Source organism: Verruconis gallopava (genome assembly GCF_000836295.1).
Source record: "Verruconis gallopava strain CBS 43764 unplaced genomic scaffold supercont1.1, whole genome shotgun sequence".
In the NCBI taxonomy this organism is placed as follows: domain Eukaryota; kingdom Fungi; phylum Ascomycota; class Dothideomycetes; order Venturiales; family Sympoventuriaceae; genus Verruconis; species Verruconis gallopava.
The window spans coordinates 827517-844428 of record NW_015622137.1 but is presented as its reverse complement, the minus strand read 5'-3'; the positions used below and the strand labels follow the sequence as shown (position 1 = coordinate 844428).

Genomic DNA, 16912 nt, shown 5'->3' with positions numbered 1-16912 from the left:
AAAAAAAAAAAAAACCAGCGATCTTCACTTTTACAACATTTCTGCGTAGATAGATAAAACGCCATGGCGCAGGGTGCGGTTAAGAAGTCGTCAAACCCTAATGCCGTCAAGAAGAACAAGAGGTATGCTGTCGTCGAGTTCCTGCATCACTGATCACACCCTGCTAACAGCTTGGTAGGCCAACGACACAGAAGCCTCAACGCGGCGCCCGAGTGATTGCCCCCAAGAAGGCCAAGCTCATCGCGAAGCAGAAACTGTTGAAGAAGCACACGGCCGGTTTGACTGCGCTGACGGAAAAAAATTTGGCCGAGAAGGCGGGACATCTCGAGCTTCTGGGCGGTGGCAAGAAGGACAAGAAGGAGCAGCAAAAGACCGCGCAGAGCGGCAAGAAATGATGGACGGAAGTTGACATGACAGAAGAGAAGCTTTGGATCATATTTTTATAGTTTTTCTCTTCACGTTTTCCGAGAAAAAAAAAAAGAAGAAACAAGGGAAATCAAAAGGGCATAGCGACAGGCGTTTTGGAAATAGGTGGGAGACACCCGAGCGAGCTGCTATATTTCGCAAGACGATACCCAAGAAAAATGCTAGTGGTTAGCTACAAGTACATGAGAATATCCAAGGTGAGGAGAAGACTTCACAACTCCGTTCCCGATGAAGAGGCAGATGGCGAGAGCCTGCTCTCATTAGCACGCACGAGGAGGTGGGAGAGGGGCCAAGTTATATGACGCCAGCGCGTGCCGCCTCGCCGGCCGCGGCCTCGTCAAACTCCTGCCTGGCCTTGCCGCGACCGATACCGCCCTCGCCGACACCCATTCTGCGGGCGACATAACGCTGGGCAACGACTCCCGTGACCTGCGAGATGATCTCCTCGACCCATTCAGCGACCCACTCGCGTGGGTCGACGCCACCGCTGTTTATGATCTCGATGATCTCTTCGGGCAACTGCATGTCACCGTCGGGCACGTTCTCGGCATCGAGCCATTCAGCCCATTTGCGGGGAAAGCCCTGGGAGAGCGACTTGAAGGCGAGGGCGTGCACAGGGTCGTACAAGTACACGGCGAAGGCGACGAGTTCATCGCGCTCATTTTCGTCCTGCACGCCGCCAGCCTCAGTCCTCTCCTCAGGCGGTCCCTCGTACAAGCTGTCGTCGAGCTCGTAGCCAACCGGCTGAATGGCGAGGAAGACGTCACTGCTGCGGACAGGGTTGGTGTCGCTGAGGATCTTGGTGGCCTGCTCTGCAGCCTTCTGGAGGCCGCCGCGGGCGTCGAAGAACTCTTTCGCGTACGCCTCGGCGCTGACGCGCGCCAGCTTTGTGCCCTCGCGCAGACCGGCCACGATGCCCATGTCACGGCGCACATGGCCGTCGCGCCACCACGGCCCGTCGTTCCAGCCGCTGGATCCTCCACGGAATGCAGCATCGGATGCGCGCCGCTGCGACGACTCTGAACCGCGCTGAATGACGAGCAGGTCGCCGCCCTCGACCTGTGACATGACGCGCGAAAAGACGGCGTAGATGGTAGGGTCTAGCGACGGGTAGCCGACCAGGTCGTGAGTGATGTGGATTTGTAGGCGTTCGTGCTGCGAGATGGGCGGGGCGATGGTGTTAATGATGCTAGCGAAGGTGGGCAGCGCGCGTGTACGAAGGTCACCTCCTGCAGCAATTAGACATGTTAGAACGGCTATGAAAGGTGCTGGAGGGGGTGTTTGAGAGGGGGAACTGGATGCTGGAGAGCATGCACGACATACCTAGACCTTTAAGATCACCCACTCGGCCTCTCAGCTGTTCCGTCCATTTTTGTGCCTCTTCGTTCTTCTGAATCTCTTTCGCGTACGCTTCGGCCTGCTTGACGGCCGCGGTTGCTGTGGCCGTGATGCCACTGAACCATCCTCCCCATCCGCCTCCGCTTTTGTTCGGCTGCTCACTCGCCGACTTGGTTGAAGAGTCTTTCTCGTCTTGCTGCTGCTGTGCCTGCCTCTCTTCCTCGGCTGTGGGCGTAAGTCCCTGGTGGAAGCTCCTGGTGCTCTCGCCGCTCTTTCTGGGTGGTGCGCGTGCCTTGTTGTCCTCGCTGTTTCTGGTCGAGCCTGCTGGAGTCGATCCGGGGGTCGCTGCGGCTGCCGAAGCTCCAACACTACGCTGTTGACCTAGGGACACCTTTGGAGTGCTGGGCCTGGAGCTTGGTCTGGCTTTGGCGAGAGACTCCAACTCGGCCAGAGGGTCGTCCGCGGGCGGTGCAGCTGCAGTGGATTTCGGCTTCTGCGTCTGCTTGGACGAGGAGGACTTGGACGTGGATTCTTCGAGCGTCTCGAACTGGGCGAGCAGCTCTTCGTCCGTAAGGGGTTTCTTCTGGGCCATAGCTTAGGGTCGAGAGTGAGATGGTGCTCCGCGAAACGAGGTGCCAGCACGGCGGCGACGAAGCGGGAGGAGAGATTGGGTCTGCGTGCGTGTGTGCGCGTGCGTCTTTACGTCTGCATGTGTGGGCAGGAGTGTTCCTTGGCGTGATTGAGATCACGTACGTATGAGCAGACGAGGTACGTGTGTGGACAGGTGCGGTGGTATAGTTGTTTGGTCGTCTGTGTTGGTACGCTGAGCGTACGCAAGATGCGGGCGGACCAGCCCCCATCTGCCGCGGGACCCAGTGGCTCGCTCGGCGGCAAACCCAGTAACTGACCCAGTAACTGGTGGGAGGGGGGGGGGCCCAACGGCAGTGGCGGTGGTGGCTACTTGCTGCTGGCTGCTGCCCGTGCTTGCAGCAAAGGTTGCTGTTATTATGATTACCTCCAGTGTTAGTGCCAGCACTGTTTTTTATGCCAACACCGTCGATGCGGCTGCTGCTGCGGCTGTTCCTCTTGTAAGGCCTCCTGCTTGCCTGCCTGCCCTCCGTTTCCATTGCCCTTCCTCGCCCGTCGCCGTCTCCGTCTCGTTGCTCGCCGCGCACTCGTGCAATTCTCTGCGTCTACCCACGTCGACCCACCCGCTTGTGGTTCCCTTGCCAGTCAGGTTAGCGCGTCCCAAAGCGGAATAGTGCCCAGAAATGGGATGAAAGCGTTTTGGAGACATGTATCGCCCTCACGCCGTCAGTCTTTTTCTACTCCTCGTATTTCCACCCCGGCTTCGTCTTAAAAAAGCTCATCCAGTTCAATTCTTTGTCCTCTAACGCCGTCGTACGTCGCGGTATTGTATTCGTCAGTTCTAATCTCTTCTTTTCCTCTCAGGTGCTCTGCTGGCGTTGCGCCAAACCTGGCATCAGCCAACGCTGATCCGAGCCGGTTCACCACCATAAATTAACATTCCATCGAAAAATTCACCCAAATCGGCTTTAAAAACGATGGATTTGCTATCTTACTGCAGCTTATAGTTTTCATCATCGTTATATACTACTAGCTTTTGATTACAATCGTGCTAAACCATCCGAGCCATGCCGCCTCGCGGCAGAGGACGCGGCCGCGGCGGTGGCAGATTGGCAAATCGTGGAACCACCAGAGGTGGTAATAGAGTTGCAAAATCTGCTCCAAGACCACCAGGACGCCCGAGGAGAAATTCGTCAGGCAACCTCAATGGCCATTCCCAGGATCGGTCCGATGGGGATCACGTTCACGCCGTCTTCGAGCCCCCAGGCTTGCTCATCATAGCCGGCATGCTGCCCGAACACTTTCCAGACTATGATTCGGATCACGAGCAGGGCGAAAGCGACTCTCATTCCGACTATGGTTCTGCAACTGCGAAAACGCCGCGAAAGCTGACGGCCAGAGAGCGTCTGCAGGAGACCGAGCATGCTTCCAATCCTGGAAACGACGATGATTGGACCGAAACAGATGTCGAGATCATGGTCGCCCCAAAGACCAGAGGCTTTTACCGTCCACCACCCAAGCGAGAGGTGGTCCGGAAACGAGTCAAAAAAGCCGAAAGCTCTCGTTACGGCGATGCTTTTCCGCAACTTCGTAATGGCAGCGCCTCGGAAGATGCTAGCGAAGACGCTCTGCCATCGCGTCGCTCGTCTCAAAAGTCAAGTCACGAGAACGCTGACCTCCCCGTCATCGTGGAGCAGGAGGCCACCGATGAAGACATGAATGCCAAAAGCACGTCTTCTGCCGTCACCGCGAATACGGCCAACAGCGTCAAGAAGTCGAGGAAAGATGCCACACCTGAATCATCGAAGCCACGGCCCGAGATTGTGGACGAGGGTGAGCTTTCTGAAGCAGACTTCCCTACCGCATTCCTAAAAAAACCTCCAACGCCTCCAATAGAGAAATGCGATGACCGAGCCGACTGGATCATGCGTAAGCTCTTTGCCCCAATGGGAGACCCGCAGGCTTTCGTCTCCGCTCTCACGAAGCTGGACCCCTCTACCCGCAGCACCGAGGTGCTCTACGATCTCGCATTGAATGCACAGCGTGCCATCAAGGCTTGGCAGGACGAGTACCTTGAGCTCGATCAGATCACTGCCCCGAAATCGAACCCTCCGAAAAAACCTCTAACCGGTGGCCGCATGATCATCGATCCCTTAATTTACGATGACATGCTCGAAGCAGACCTTTACGGCTATAACTACGACTCCAAAAAGGCTCCAGGGATGCAGGACCCTTTCCGTCAACGCGCAGGGGGCGGAAAGTTCGTCGGTGGACGCGAATTACGCCAGCGAAGGGGCCGCGACGTTGGCCCCGTTGAGCTCAGTGAGCCCGACGCGACAGACGTCGGAGGCTATGGGACACGTAGACGAAGAGCTGCTCAGCAGCAGAACAACAATCAGCTCGAGGTGCCACCTAGAGGAGTCAAGCGAGTCAATAGCAATCAAGGGTCAGAGGTCGAACTGCCGCCTCGCAAACGTGGCAGGCCGAGCGCCGCAGAGAAAAGCCTCATGCAATCGAGGGTGCGACAGCTTAGAGAGGAGAGCGCCGCAAGATCAACGAGCAGCGAGCGAGATGTCAGATCCTCGGAGCCTCCGCGGCGGAGAGGCAGACCGCCCGGTAGCAAAAACACAATGCCTAGGTCGGACGCTGGAATCAAAAAGGGGCCAAGAAAACCAAGAACTACCTCTACCCAAGCAGACGGTGAGAATGCTTCGCTCGATCCCGCAGAAGCTGCCACGCCTGCCTCCGGAGACGACAGCATGATCGTCGATGATGCTGCGCCAGCTTCTCAAGTCAACGGCGTCGAAGCGAATGCAAGCACAGGTCAAGAGCACAGCGTCACGAACGGAGAGCCACCCGCTCCACCTCCTGCTCAAACTGGCACGAGTGCAAGCACTCCTGGTCCCGACGGGTCAGCTCCAAAGGAGAAAGATCCCAAGAAGCGCGTTCGATCGGAAAAACGCTCCAAGAGCATGACTGAGTGGTGGGCGGCACGTAAGGCTAAGGCCGCCGAAGACCGCAAGCTGCAGCTGGCCCAACAGGCTGAGCAGGATCGCATTGCAGAGGAGCAGGCTCGTGCCGCGCATGCAGCGCATCAGGCACATTTTCCACCCCAAGACGCGAGATACTGGCCGCAGATTGCTCCGCAGCATCAACATCAACATCATCATCATCATCATCATCAGCATCATGCTCCACAGTCTTATCAGGGTCCGCCCCCACAAACACATCCTCCTCCTCCACCTCCGCCGCCGCCGCCATTTGCGTCTCGGCCACAATCGCAAACGTACCAACAAAGTTCGCCTCAGCAAGGTCCGCCTCAGCAAGGTCCGTCTCAACAAGGTCCACCACAACATGGTCAATCGCAGCATGGTCAATCACAGCGGGGTCCGTTGCAGCATATTTCATCTCAGCATCAACCGCCTCCCTTTTCAACACCTCAGCATTTTCATTCACAAACGCCTCCGTCACAAAACGTGAGGATAGAACCCCCAAACACACAACCTCCCCCGCCAGTGGCGCATCCACATGGATTGCACACCCAAGGGCTACCTCCGCCAGAGCGCCAGCTACAACAAGTCCCTTCTTCAGAGCAGCAACACATTTCGGTCAAAAGTCACCAACAAGGCACATCGCATACATCTCAATCGAGTTCCACCTCGGGATTACCGCCTATCTTGGCTTCCAAGCAGCCCCCTCATCAGCCGCCGGCACCGCAAGCGTCATTTACGAGTCTTCCCGCTCATTCACCTCCGCAACATGTCTTCCAAGCCCATCCTACTCCGTCCGCAGCGCAGGCACCGGCACAGTACTCTCCACCCAACCCCCAGGAGGCACCTAATCGCCAACCATCCCCTCTTCGCCGCATCATCAATTATGTCAGCGACCCGTCTAAGGCAGCTCAGCCTGCAGGGCCTCCCTATCAGTCCATTATGACTCCAGGCGCGACTAGTCCATCAATCATGCACCAAGGTAGCCAGACCAATCGTCCAGACAGCCGTGGGCGGAGTCCACCAGCAACTGCGGGCAGTTTCATGAGCGCGTTTCACATCAACAACCACACGTCTCGACCTCCTATACCTGGGACTGGTAGCTTCAGATCAGAAACACCAGCCAAGAACACATTCACGAACTACACGGCTCCGCCTGTAGCAAGACAGCAAGGCCGCATGACAGGTGCGCAAGTGCAGGATCTTGCGCTTGCCGCTGTGCAACCGGCGCAAAGGAAGCCACTTGAAGATGTCTTGAAAGAGCAAAGAGATTGGAGGTCCAGAGATCTTTCCCCTCCACCGCCGCCACCACCTCCGAGCGGGCCAAGACCCTTATTCAAACTACAACCAGCGCCGTTAAACGGCCCTCCTATTCTCCCTCAACCAGCTACTTCTAATATGGATCATCCGGCAGGCGCACAAAGTTCGCATCTTTCTCACCACCAAGATCGCGGCCCAACGCTACCTCGCTTAACACAACAATCGGCCCCTGGGCCTTTTGTACCGCGTCCATCCTCAGCGGCCAGTAGACCCATGCTAGGCTCGTCCATCGCGGCTATACTGTCGCACAGTCCTCCCTCAACTCAGCACGCTCAGATGGCGTCTAAGTCTACAGCCAGGCAACAGCTTCCTCCACTGATGCCGAACCTTGACCGCGATAAGCTGGAAGAAAAGTCCGCAACGAGCGGACCTTTTGGAGGAACTGCCGATAGGCACAGAAGCATCAGTGTCAGTAGTCAAGGGCCACCCCTGAGGTTTGTAGATATGCATCGAGGCGACCGGAGGGGAAGCTCGGCGGGACCCGCGCAGCATGGTTTCCCACCTGACAAGCATTAAAATGTTATTTCTCTTGTTTAATTCTTTTTCCTAATCTGTCTCCACATCATAGAGTGTCGTGTTTGTCTGTCTTCGCTGTTGCTGTTGTTGTTTGTTTGGATAGTATGTATATACGAATACCCTACGTACTAGTGTCCTATCACTCGCTTTTCTGTAATGCTAGCTTGTACGCATGTTATTTCGTTTCTTGAACATCAACTGAACCGTGCCGCGCTTTCGCGACAGATCCCAACCACAATCGTGAGCCACTCGCCTCTTGCGCTGCTTCGCGCTCATTCAACTACGAGCAGCCAAATGTGCTCGTGTAATTAGTATGTGGGCAATTCCGTCAGGAAATTGAATAAAAAAAAAGGAAAAGAAAAAAAGGTCGTGCACAGAGAGTAGGATTCACTTGTTTCCTCGTTTGCTCGGTTGACTACATGATTTTAGACGAAACGCATGAGAGGGAGGCGGAGGGGGGTTAAAAGAAAAGAAGAAAAAAAAAAAGAGAAAGGTTCGTCACAAATGCCGGAATCTCTCTCGCTCCCGTGGGACCCAACTCCAACGTTGCCCCCTCCCCCCGATCATGTGTATGTGATTGTGTGTGTGGTATGATATGTGGCGTATGCATGCGAAAAGCAAAGAAACCAAACAGGACCAACTCCGACCCCATACCCAGTCCAGGCACGTTCACGACGTACGAAGTGTATCCCTGTCACTCGTCCCTGTAAAACTTCCTCATGAGCAAATGAACAAGGAGATTGACGTTGAGCCGCAAGGGGCCTTCGACGGGTCCGCCACGTCCGCTCTCGTCCTCCGATCCGAACAGGTTCATGAACTGGCAGTTGTTGAACTGGGCTTGCAGCAGGTCGTCCAGCGGTACGCTCGCGGCCGCGCCGGGGATCATGAGGCTGCCGATGCTGCCCTCGATGTGGAAGATGCCGACCTCGTCGCTCGAGATGGTGACGTCGATCTTGTCCCACTGGCGCTCGGAGTAGCCGCGCCAGGACACCAGCACGCCCTTCTCGGCCAGGTTGCGGGCGGAGTACTTGAAGGAGCCGAACTTGGGCACGCGGCCGGAGCGGGCAAGCTCGCGCTCGTGGTTGTACTGCTTAGTGAAGGGGAGGAGGAAGCGCTTCTTGCCCTTCGCCTTCTGTTGCAGCGTCACCATGGCCTGCTCGATGTAGTCGTTGTACGACTTCAGTTGGTCGTCGAGCCACGCCGCCTTCTCGTGCAGGGCCGCAAGCGTCATGCGCACGTTGTCCATCTCGCGGCTGCGCTGGATACGCCGGCGGTGCTTGGTGCGGATATCTATCGCGATGGCGTTCAGGAGATCCTGGTAGTGGTTGACGCGTGAGATCTTGCCCGCTCGCTCTAGGTCGAGAATATTCTGCAACGCGGTTCGTTTCAGCTCCGAGTAGGTGAGCTGGGAGATGTCAAGGAGGGAGGAAGAGGTGCTATATGGGCTTGACTGGCGCCGGGGGTTCTTGCGCGCTTCGAGGATCTCGTCATGCACGAGCTGTTGCCACTTCTGCTCTTCTGCCTGTGTGATCGGTCGCACCATGATGTCAAGCAGATTGCTGCCTTGCTGAACGCGAATGATGTACAAAACACAGCGTTTCGTCTCCATGAAGAGAGCTTTGAGAGGCGCATCAGGGTCTAAAGAGTGTTAGCTGTGATGGCTTAAGTAGAGGGCGGAGCGATTGCAACCTACCTTCGACGTCATGGTATTTTGGATTGAGAGTCAGGGTGATTTCCGTCGAGCTGACATGCAGCATATCATTCTCGTTGTTCTTCGCGCTGCCAAGCTCACGAAGAGTATCATGAAGCGGATCGTTGCGCTCGGGGCATATCGAGGCCATCTCCGAGGAGACTAGCTGGTGGATTGCGAAAATATCCGGCAATTTGATGTACAGAGTAGGCTTTGTTCTCGCGTACAGGTCATTAAACTCATCGATATCGAACTGCTCTTCTGCCGCGCGAACATCGATCACTGGAATCATAGTCAGCACGTTTGTTCCGTCTCTGGCATGAAAACATACTCTTTGCCATGGTTTCATCAAGCCTGACTAGAGCATCCGAGATGAATGGATTGATAGGCTGCAAATACACGTTCTCTCCGCCAAACAGCCTACCTAGGCAGATCTGGCTCACAACCTTCGACACTTCGCCAAGGTTTCGTTTCTGCAATGGCGACATGCCACGATCTACCACCCCCCATGTGTCTGGCTGAAGTAGAGCAGGCTGGATGTAGGACTTCCAGAGCCAGTTTGCAACGATGCCCATCAAGTACTGAGGAGCCTCGTGTGGGAACCGAGCTTGGAGGATATAGAACATTTGCTGGGCAATGTAACGGATTCCATACGGCATCTTGGGTAGGGTTTCCTCAAAACAGACCATGTAGTGGTCCACGATATCTCTAAGCTTCTGCAGATGGCGCACATATGTGTCTCTCGTCTCGGGGTCCTTGATGGCTATCTCCCGGGGAATGTCTGCAGGTCGTCGACTTCTCTGACCGGTTCGTAACTCCTCGTTATTGATGGCTGACTTGTAAATCTGCATGGGATCGCTCTCGAGGTCTAACTTCTCGTCTTCCATGATGTTTTCACGGATCACCGGGCTGAGCATCTCCCGAAGAAACTTCCTGTAACGTGGCAGGCGCATGTAATTGCCAAGAAGCTTGCCCCAAAAGAAGTTGCCCCGTAAATAGTCCTGGAGGGTACTACATGCGTCAACTTCTTCCTTAATCGACCTGGTGATGACTTTCAGCAAGTAATATTCCTCTCGTCGCTTCTGGACCTGGCCGAAAATTGTCATCATAAGCAACTCCATCCTCTTGCTTTCCTGATCGGGCATTGCTCGTTCCCGGAGCCTTCTGAATAGTCGTGCAAGATAGTGCGGTTGTGTCTGCAAAGTGAAAAATAACTCCTGATAGAGTTCGAGCTTTTTTCGTGAGTTTTTGTTGAGAGCTTTTAGGTCGAAGGGGTCTTTCGAATTGATATCCTTGTTCGTGAGCAAGCTACCGACGTGCCCGCCGAAGTGTCTCTGATGCTTTATGACTTCATCAAGAGTGATTTTGTTCTTCACGAGCAATGCGATCTTTACGTCGAGTTGATCGATATATTGCTCTGCCAGTTCATTCTGACGCACTTGCTGGACAACAGTTTTTCGCAATCGCTCGAATTCTATTCTTCTTAGTACGCATGTCAATACTGAGCGTCATATTCCACATACCAATTTCTTCATCGAAGTCAAAGTCGCTGTCGTTCAGGAGATGGACGAAGTTCTTGACAATACCCACTGGTGGATTCTTGCCACTGGTCAAGGTCTTGTAGGCTTCACCCTGCTGCCGCGCTCGCACAAAACTTTGAATCTTAATGACCTTTTTCATGTTATCCTGGAAATATTTCTTTTTCTCGGCGAATTGTACGCGAATCTTGCGCCCGCGTATCAGCGATTGCAACTCGCAAATAGCTTCTTCGTTCTCTTCTAGCTCCATAAGGTCCCGGCCGATGCGTGCGTTGCACTGCTGCTGCCGAATAATGCTTTGGAGTGTCGCAAAGGCATCTTCATGTTCATAAAGAGCGTTCAAAAACTCTTCAGTCCGCTGGCGCTGAGTGAAGCCTCGCACAGCGGATTGGAAGTGCGTTATGGCGCTGGATGCCCGGTTCATGGCCTCCCTGTCAGCTTTGAGTGCTCGACGCAAGCATAAACCGCGCATTTGTGATTGAAGAGAGATCACATTCGACTCTTGCTCACGTAACGCAGCTTGCGTAGCTGCTATCCGCCGCCGTAGAAGACAAGCACGTGCTGCAGCTTGTAGAGCCGAGTATGTAGAGGTATTAGCCAGCAACTCCTGCCTCAAACCATCGAACCAAGCACGAGTGGCTCGGCCACGGACGACAGATTGAAGGCGCTCCCACTTAGTTGCTTCTGTGCGTAGCTGTTCCTTGACTTCCGTATGCTCGCGTCGTGCAATCATGGCTCGCGCAGCGGCTTGTAATTTGGTCACCAAGGATTCTTGTTGCCGTAATGTCGTTCTGTTTGTCCGATGCGACCTTCTCTGAAGCAGGCCTCTAGCCGCGGCTTGAAGCTGTTGTATTTCAACGCTCGCCTCGTGCAGGTCGTCGACCTGGTCAGCGATTTGCTTTCTTGCCAATGCACCGCGGATTGCAGCTTGAAGCCCTTGAACACAGATTTCGGCTTCCCTTGTCGCTTGAAGATCGTCGCTAAAAAAGAGTGTTATGATTAGTAGTGCTCAGTTGAAGTTTGGACCAGAAGGACGTTATGCTGAGTGTCGCACTTCACACCCGAAGCGCTTCATTTCAGCCCATGCTCTACAGGTACATGACGATTTTGAAGTGGGAAATGCTAACGTTTCAGGGTGCTCGAACGGAAGTGCTCTTACCTTGCTCTGCACCGCACGATGAAGCCTCGAGCGGCACTCTGTAATGCCACCGCAAAGCGGCGCATGTCGCGTTTGTACTCAAAAATCTCTCGAGACATATCTCCTCGAATTTTAGCTTGCAACAACGTGACCCAATCTTCAGCATCCCATAGTTCTTGCATTGTATCTCCAAGGCGCAATCGCGTCATTGCTCCTCTGATTTGCGCCTGAAAATCCATTATAGCCTCTTCCTCTTCACCAAGCTCTCGCTCAACGCGTTCTTCCTCCGTTTCTTCAGGCTCAGGTTCAGGTTCAGGCTCAGCGCCGAAAGTGGCCCCCATACCTGAGAAGTTCGGCATAGCGCCGACTTTGTCGAGGCCTTTTTGTGTTGCCTCCAACTCGTGATCTTCGAAAGTAAGCTGCCCAACTAAGTTGCCAATACGGAAGTCTACAATCCCTTTCCGATACAGCAGCCATGACAAAGCATGTATACAGTAAATGACCTTTGGGATGTTTTTCTTGTCATACAGGTCGACCAGCTCGAACCAGAACAAATCGGGCAGCTCCATCTCGGCGAGAAAGTTGCGGAAAATGGCAATGTTGTCCCAGTGACGCGCTTGTAATCTCTCGTGCCGGAAAATACGATAGTGACGGTGTGGCTGCAATGCTTGAGCAACTTCTGCCAGCGTCACACCGTCTCGAAGGGTCTCTTCGAGCTGGACAATCGGAGGAATGGCCTTCTGAATGATGTCCTCTATCCATTCTTTCGCTTCGCCAATATGGCAGAGATACTCGTAGGCCTGCAGAAACTGTCTTTGCTGATCCATCCAGTTGCGTCCTCCCCAGCCGGAATTCGCTTTGCTGGCACGGATCGAGTTTGCTCGCTTCAGCCTGCGACGGCCATGCATGCCAACGACCTCCGAGTCTCGAGACACCAGAGCCAGGTCTTGGTCGTCAAACTTCGACAACGTCTTGAAGTGTCCCGTCGAAGACTTTTGAAAGTCTTGGACGTGTGGCGTCTCAAAGTGCTGGCTGAAGTGCACGTGGTGGCCATTTGCGTGCCGTGGTCCATCCTGTCTTCTCACCGAGTCTGATCTCGACATGACCGTAGATTGGGGCCGCAGGTGCGATGTTGGCGAAACCGGAGAAGCTGCACCGTCAAAACTCTCCTTCCTACGCGCATCATCAACGCTGTAGCTACGACCATGCGATCCAGGCGACTTTGTTGCCGGCGGGGTCGACACAGGAGTGTGTACGGGGGTAGGCTCAGATGAATGCGGTGCGGTTCGCGAAGTAGGTCGGAGTGCTGAGCGCATTGATTGATACGTGTTGGCGGCATTGAACGGCGGCTCGCTCTCTTCTGTTTTCCGTGTTGTGTGTCGAATCGTCGTCGCCTCGCTCATGCCCCTCCGGTGGCCATAGCCGGAGCCGTTGGGCTGCAGATCAAGCCCAGAGTGAGACGAGCTGCTGCCATGGCTGGGAGCGTACTGCTGCGACGAGTACGAATAGCCAGAGGAGTTGGATGATGCAGTCGACGCGTGGCGCAGAGGACTCGGCGACGTCGCTGGGTGTCCGAGGGCCGAGCGAGTGCGGTATGCGTAGCTCGAATGCATGGGAGAGGAGACGAAAAGAAACGAGATGATGTTGGTCAGCGATGGTCCAAGTCCATGTGTCGCAAGCTGATTGCGGCCGCTTCTTGGGTCTCAGAGGGCAGGTGTGTGGTGGAATGCGGATTTGTAGTTTTGTTTGGGCGTCGGGACGGCGGTGCCCGTGGGCCGTTGTTGATGGGGAACGAGTCGTGATTCCCAACGCGGAGCCGGGCGCGAGGACAGGAAAACAACGGGGTACAAGCCTACACCTTATGGCGGTAGAGACGAGAGGAAGAGATTCTCTGCGATAGCTACTGCTCGGTGGTAGGAGCGTCGGGCGTTTTGGGCGTGAGCAGGGCGTGAGGAAGCCGGAGACCAGCACACGGGCGCAAGGCTGGGCCTCAACACCGTTGCTATAGAGACGACGTCCGCATCGGGTTTGGCGTGTTTGTGCACGGGAATTTTTCACCCAGCACCCGCGATTCGCACCGAAACAAGGCTTAGGATGAAGTCATCTTTCGATTCATTTCTCCGTGATCGTGGTGCTTCCGTTTCGTGAGAAAAGGCGTGTCTGCACTCATGGCGACATTGCGTCTTACCTTTTTTTGTGGTGCTGTAACGTCCCCAGGTCAGGTGACACTTAACGAAGGACAAGCTGTGCAGTGTGCACACTGTGCATCAAAAGTCTGCTCGCGCGTAGACTGCTTATGGCTGGATACGAAAGCTGTATTGTGATGGCCGCGAGCGGAATCGTTAGGCATTCACCTATGCCCTCTGGCGATGCACGTCGCTGGTTGGCGCCAAGCTGAAAGGATCAAACGAGACGTTTAACTTTTCTCTCCTGCAAGCGTGCTTCATTTCTGCATTAAAGATCTACCTCTGAATCCCTACCCTGTCCCAATGTTGCCACGCCACTGTTCTGTGTGCAGACATCTCGGGCTGTACGAGGTCGAGAAAGGGCCATTTGCAACGTGCCAGAGAGAAGGAGAGGAACATTCGTCATCTCGTCTACGTGGAACAAGAGGCCAGTCAGCCGATTTTGTGAACGGAAGACTAGACTTCAGACCGGTCCTTTAAAAGAAAAGCCCAGTTTGGCGGCTTTCTCAGGCATTCTGAAAGAAAGGCCGGGCTCGTGGACTCCATGTTTCTTCGGAACAAACTGAGGCTCTCCGCTGACGATCAGCTGTCGTGCATGTCGTACTCTTCGTTGTCAGCTACCGGCCAGAGCTGCGCGAGCTACTCCCGTTGCGAGTCCGGACCTCCCCTTTGTGGCTGGAGCGTGGCCAGACGAGCGGGGAGAAACCACGGCAGCCCCACGCGACGCAACGCAGGACCAAGATCTTCCCCCGCCAAGTGCGCATAATGCGTCTAGGAGCGTCTTCACGTTAGTTGTAACTGATTTTATGATGCCCCGGCGCATGATCCTTACTCTCGGCGCAACACGAGGACAAGGCAAGGGACGGCAGAGGTCCGATGCAAACACGATGCATATAAAGGAGGCGTATTCGCCTACGACTGAAAGACAGCATTCATCTTGTGTTTTATCTCGGAGCAAGCCGAATTTCTACAACACCTTTTTCATACCCGCCCCAAGATGGCACAGACCGAGACCGGACCTGCACTTCTTGCTTCCGTCGAGGATTTCACAAGCCAATCCTTCGACTATGTCGTCTGTGGAGGCGGTCGGTTAAATATCTCGACCCACTCTGTTTGCCTTGACTTACTTGCTCAGGTGCCGCCGGCCTGATCGTAGCGGCTCGCTTAACTGAAGACCCAAATGTAACTGTCGGTGTTATTGAAGCTGGAAAATATCACTATGATGATATGTTTGTCGATGTTCCCGGTCTCTTCTTGGCCACGCTCGGTAATCGTGATTATGATTGGGTTCATCAGACTGTGCCGCAGAAGGGCAACAAGGGCAAGGTGCATCACTTGCCACGAGGAAAGGCGCTGGGTGGCTCGACCGCAATCAACTATATGATGTAAAACATCTTCACTTTCCTCGGCAGAACAAAGCTTACACAAACCTTTAGGTATGTCCGGGGTTCTAGCGCAGATTATGATGACTGGGCCGAACTTACCGGCGATGAGAGCTGGGGGTCCAAGGAGATGAGCCACTACATGCGAAAGCATCAGACCCTTGAGCCAATCGATGAAAAAATCACCGATAGAACTCATTTTCCGTTTGTAGGCGAGTACCATGGTACAAGTGGACCCAGCCGGACGTCCTTCAATCCCTCGTCTCTTCCAATCGAGGAAGCTATCATCAAGGCTGCCGATGATGCGTGTGGTTTCTCGGTCAAGCCAAAAGATCCATGGAGCGGAGACCACATTGGATTCTACAACTCTCTCGGTAGCATCATCAGGACGGGGCCTAACAAAGGGAAACGTAGCTATGTCACTCGCGGCTACTTCGAACCAAATGCAAAACGGCCGAACCTCGAAGTCATTTGCGAATCTCTGGTCCACAAAGTTCTTCTCGACGGGAATAAGGCTACGGGTGTTGAGTTCTCCCATCGTGACAAGACTTACCAGGTCAAGGTCAATAAGGAGGTTATCGTTTCCGGAGGTACTATCAAGAGCCCGCAGATTCTTGAGTTAAGCGGTATCGGCGATCCAGAAATCCTCAAGGCAGCCGGAGTTGAGGTCAAGGTCGAAAACAAGGGAGTCGGCGCAAATTGTCAAGATCATGCCGTCAGCGGAGCAGCCTTCTGGTTAACTCCAGGAGAGCTATCTGCTTCTATCCTGGCAGTCCCAGAAGCCATGAAAGCCGCTCAACAAGAGTTGATGATGAACCAAACCGGGCCTCTCACGTGTGCATCACTAGTCCAAGGCTTCTTCCCTTACAAGCTCTTTGCCACACCGGAACAACTCAAAGAAACAGTAGAAAGTATCAGGAACACACCGACGACGAGTGACTTCCATAAAAAGCAACTCGAGCAAGTGATCAGGCACCTCGAAAGCGACAAGTCTGCCAATCTGCAGATAGTTTTGCTCGGCAGCGCCGGTGATTTTGAGAAAGGTGTTCACGATCAATCGCGACTCTTCAAGTTGGAGCTTGGACCGGAAGGGAATTGCAGCATTTCTATTGCACTCTGCTTGCAGTATCCTGTCTCCCGGGGCAGCATCCACATTACAAGCAATGGTAAGGATAATTTTGGCTCTAAAAACTAAAAATAGAATATATCTGATGTTTCATAGATCCAACGAAGGATCCAGCCATCGATCCAGGCTACATGAGCCACCCTGCTGATAAGCACGTAATGGCAGTAGGCTTCGGCATGGTTGATAAGCTCTCCAAGTCCAAGTATGTGGCTGACAAAATCGCTTCTCGAATATGGCCAGCCAAGGAAGTCGACTTGTCCGATGTCAAGCAGATAGAGCAGCAAATGGAGGAGGTTGTCCTAGGCGAATACCATATCTGTGGGTCAGTCGCCATGGGTGATGCTTTAGACTCTCACTTGCGCGTCAAGGGAGCAGAGGGTATCAGGGTGATTGATGCCAGCGCTTTCCCGAACAACGTGTCCGGGAACATTTGTTCGAGCGTGTACGCACTGGCAGAGAAAGGTGCGGATATTATCAAGCGTGATAATGGACATGCTTTAGTTTGAGGGATTTTGACCATAGCAACTGTAAAGAAAAAATTCGAGCGGTAACACGCCGTCCCAAGGAGATATTCTGCAAAATTCATTTAAATCAGGGCATTCTGAAATAAGAAATCACGGTATGACCAAGAGACCACAGTCAAGTCCTCTTGCGACTTGCGTCCACGCGGTGAT

General features: G+C 54.1%; 5 protein-coding genes across 6 annotated transcripts; 3 read left to right on the top strand and 2 right to left on the bottom strand.

Moving 5' to 3' along the window:
• The first annotated feature begins 2 nt into the window (after nucleotides 1-2).
• PV09_00317 (uncharacterized protein) lies at nucleotides 3-734 on the top strand. Its single transcript, XM_016353044.1, has 2 exons — nucleotides 3-122; nucleotides 179-734. Exons 1-2 carry the CDS (start codon nucleotides 64-66, stop codon nucleotides 393-395), a joined length of 276 nt encoding a protein of 91 aa, XP_016219301.1. The 5' UTR covers nucleotides 3-63; the 3' UTR covers nucleotides 396-734.
• Nucleotides 412-2624, bottom strand: PV09_00316 (uncharacterized protein). Its single transcript, XM_016353043.1, has 2 exons — nucleotides 1750-2624; nucleotides 412-1655 (listed from the first exon to the last, which is right to left on the bottom strand). The coding sequence occupies exons 1-2, from the start codon at nucleotides 2354-2356 to the stop codon at nucleotides 721-723; spliced, it is 1542 nt and encodes a 513-aa protein (XP_016219300.1). The 5' UTR covers nucleotides 2357-2624; the 3' UTR covers nucleotides 412-720.
• A 471-nt stretch (nucleotides 2625-3095) lies between these two features.
• Nucleotides 3096-7352, top strand: PV09_00315 (uncharacterized protein). The gene has a single exon (XM_016353042.1). The coding sequence runs from the start codon at nucleotides 3420-3422 to the stop codon at nucleotides 7176-7178; it is 3759 nt and encodes a 1252-aa protein (XP_016219299.1). The 5' UTR covers nucleotides 3096-3419; the 3' UTR covers nucleotides 7179-7352.
• A 204-nt stretch (nucleotides 7353-7556) lies between these two features.
• PV09_00314 (uncharacterized protein) lies at nucleotides 7557-13537 on the bottom strand. The gene is made up of 5 exons (XM_016353041.1): nucleotides 11566-13537; nucleotides 10392-11386; nucleotides 9200-10342; nucleotides 8872-9150; nucleotides 7557-8816 (listed from the first exon to the last, which is right to left on the bottom strand). Exons 1-5 carry the CDS (start codon nucleotides 13155-13157, stop codon nucleotides 7873-7875), a joined length of 4953 nt encoding a protein of 1650 aa, XP_016219298.1. The 5' UTR covers nucleotides 13158-13537; the 3' UTR covers nucleotides 7557-7872.
• An 832-nt stretch (nucleotides 13538-14369) lies between these two features.
• On the top strand, nucleotides 14370-16856 carry PV09_00313. 2 transcript variants are annotated; one of them, XM_016353039.1, is made up of 4 exons: nucleotides 14370-14815; nucleotides 14866-15115; nucleotides 15167-16278; nucleotides 16335-16856. In XM_016353039.1, the coding sequence occupies exons 1-4, from the start codon at nucleotides 14728-14730 to the stop codon at nucleotides 16742-16744; spliced, it is 1860 nt and encodes a 619-aa protein (XP_016219296.1). In that variant the 5' UTR covers nucleotides 14370-14727; the 3' UTR covers nucleotides 16745-16856. The 2 variants fall into 2 exon arrangements, with proteins under 2 accessions (XP_016219296.1, XP_016219297.1); XM_016353040.1 differs by having other exon boundaries at nucleotides 14370-15115.
• Nucleotides 16857-16912: the final 56 nt, after the last annotated feature.

Excerpts from the sequence above, each read along its gene's own strand:
- PV09_00316 (XM_016353043.1), bottom strand. The coding sequence starts at position 2,356 with ATGGCCCAGAAGAAACCCCTTACGGACGAAGAGCTGCTCGCCCAGTTC. Across the intron at positions 1,656-1,749 it reads GGGTGATCTTAAAGGTCTAG|GAGGTGACCTTCGTACACGC; the intron begins GTATGTCGTGCA and ends TAATTGCTGCAG.
- PV09_00317 (XM_016353044.1), top strand. The coding sequence starts at position 64 with ATGGCGCAGGGTGCGGTTAAGAAGTCGTCAAACCCTAATGCCGTCAAG. Across the intron at positions 123-178 it reads GCCGTCAAGAAGAACAAGAG|GCCAACGACACAGAAGCCTC; the intron begins GTATGCTGTCGT and ends ACAGCTTGGTAG.
- PV09_00315 (XM_016353042.1), top strand. The coding sequence starts at position 3,420 with ATGCCGCCTCGCGGCAGAGGACGCGGCCGCGGCGGTGGCAGATTGGCA.
- PV09_00313 (XM_016353039.1), top strand. The coding sequence starts at position 14,728 with ATGGCACAGACCGAGACCGGACCTGCACTTCTTGCTTCCGTCGAGGAT. Across the intron at positions 14,816-14,865 it reads CTATGTCGTCTGTGGAGGCG|GTGCCGCCGGCCTGATCGTA; the intron begins GTCGGTTAAATA and ends TTACTTGCTCAG. Across the intron at positions 15,116-15,166 it reads ACCGCAATCAACTATATGAT|GTATGTCCGGGGTTCTAGCG; the intron begins GTAAAACATCTT and ends ACAAACCTTTAG.
- PV09_00314 (XM_016353041.1), bottom strand. The coding sequence starts at position 13,157 with ATGCATTCGAGCTACGCATACCGCACTCGCTCGGCCCTCGGACACCCA. Across the intron at positions 10,343-10,391 it reads TGACTTCGATGAAGAAATTG|AATTCGAGCGATTGCGAAAA; the intron begins GTATGTGGAATA and ends TAAGAAGAATAG. Across the intron at positions 8,817-8,871 it reads AAAATACCATGACGTCGAAG|ACCCTGATGCGCCTCTCAAA; the intron begins GTAGGTTGCAAT and ends AACACTCTTTAG.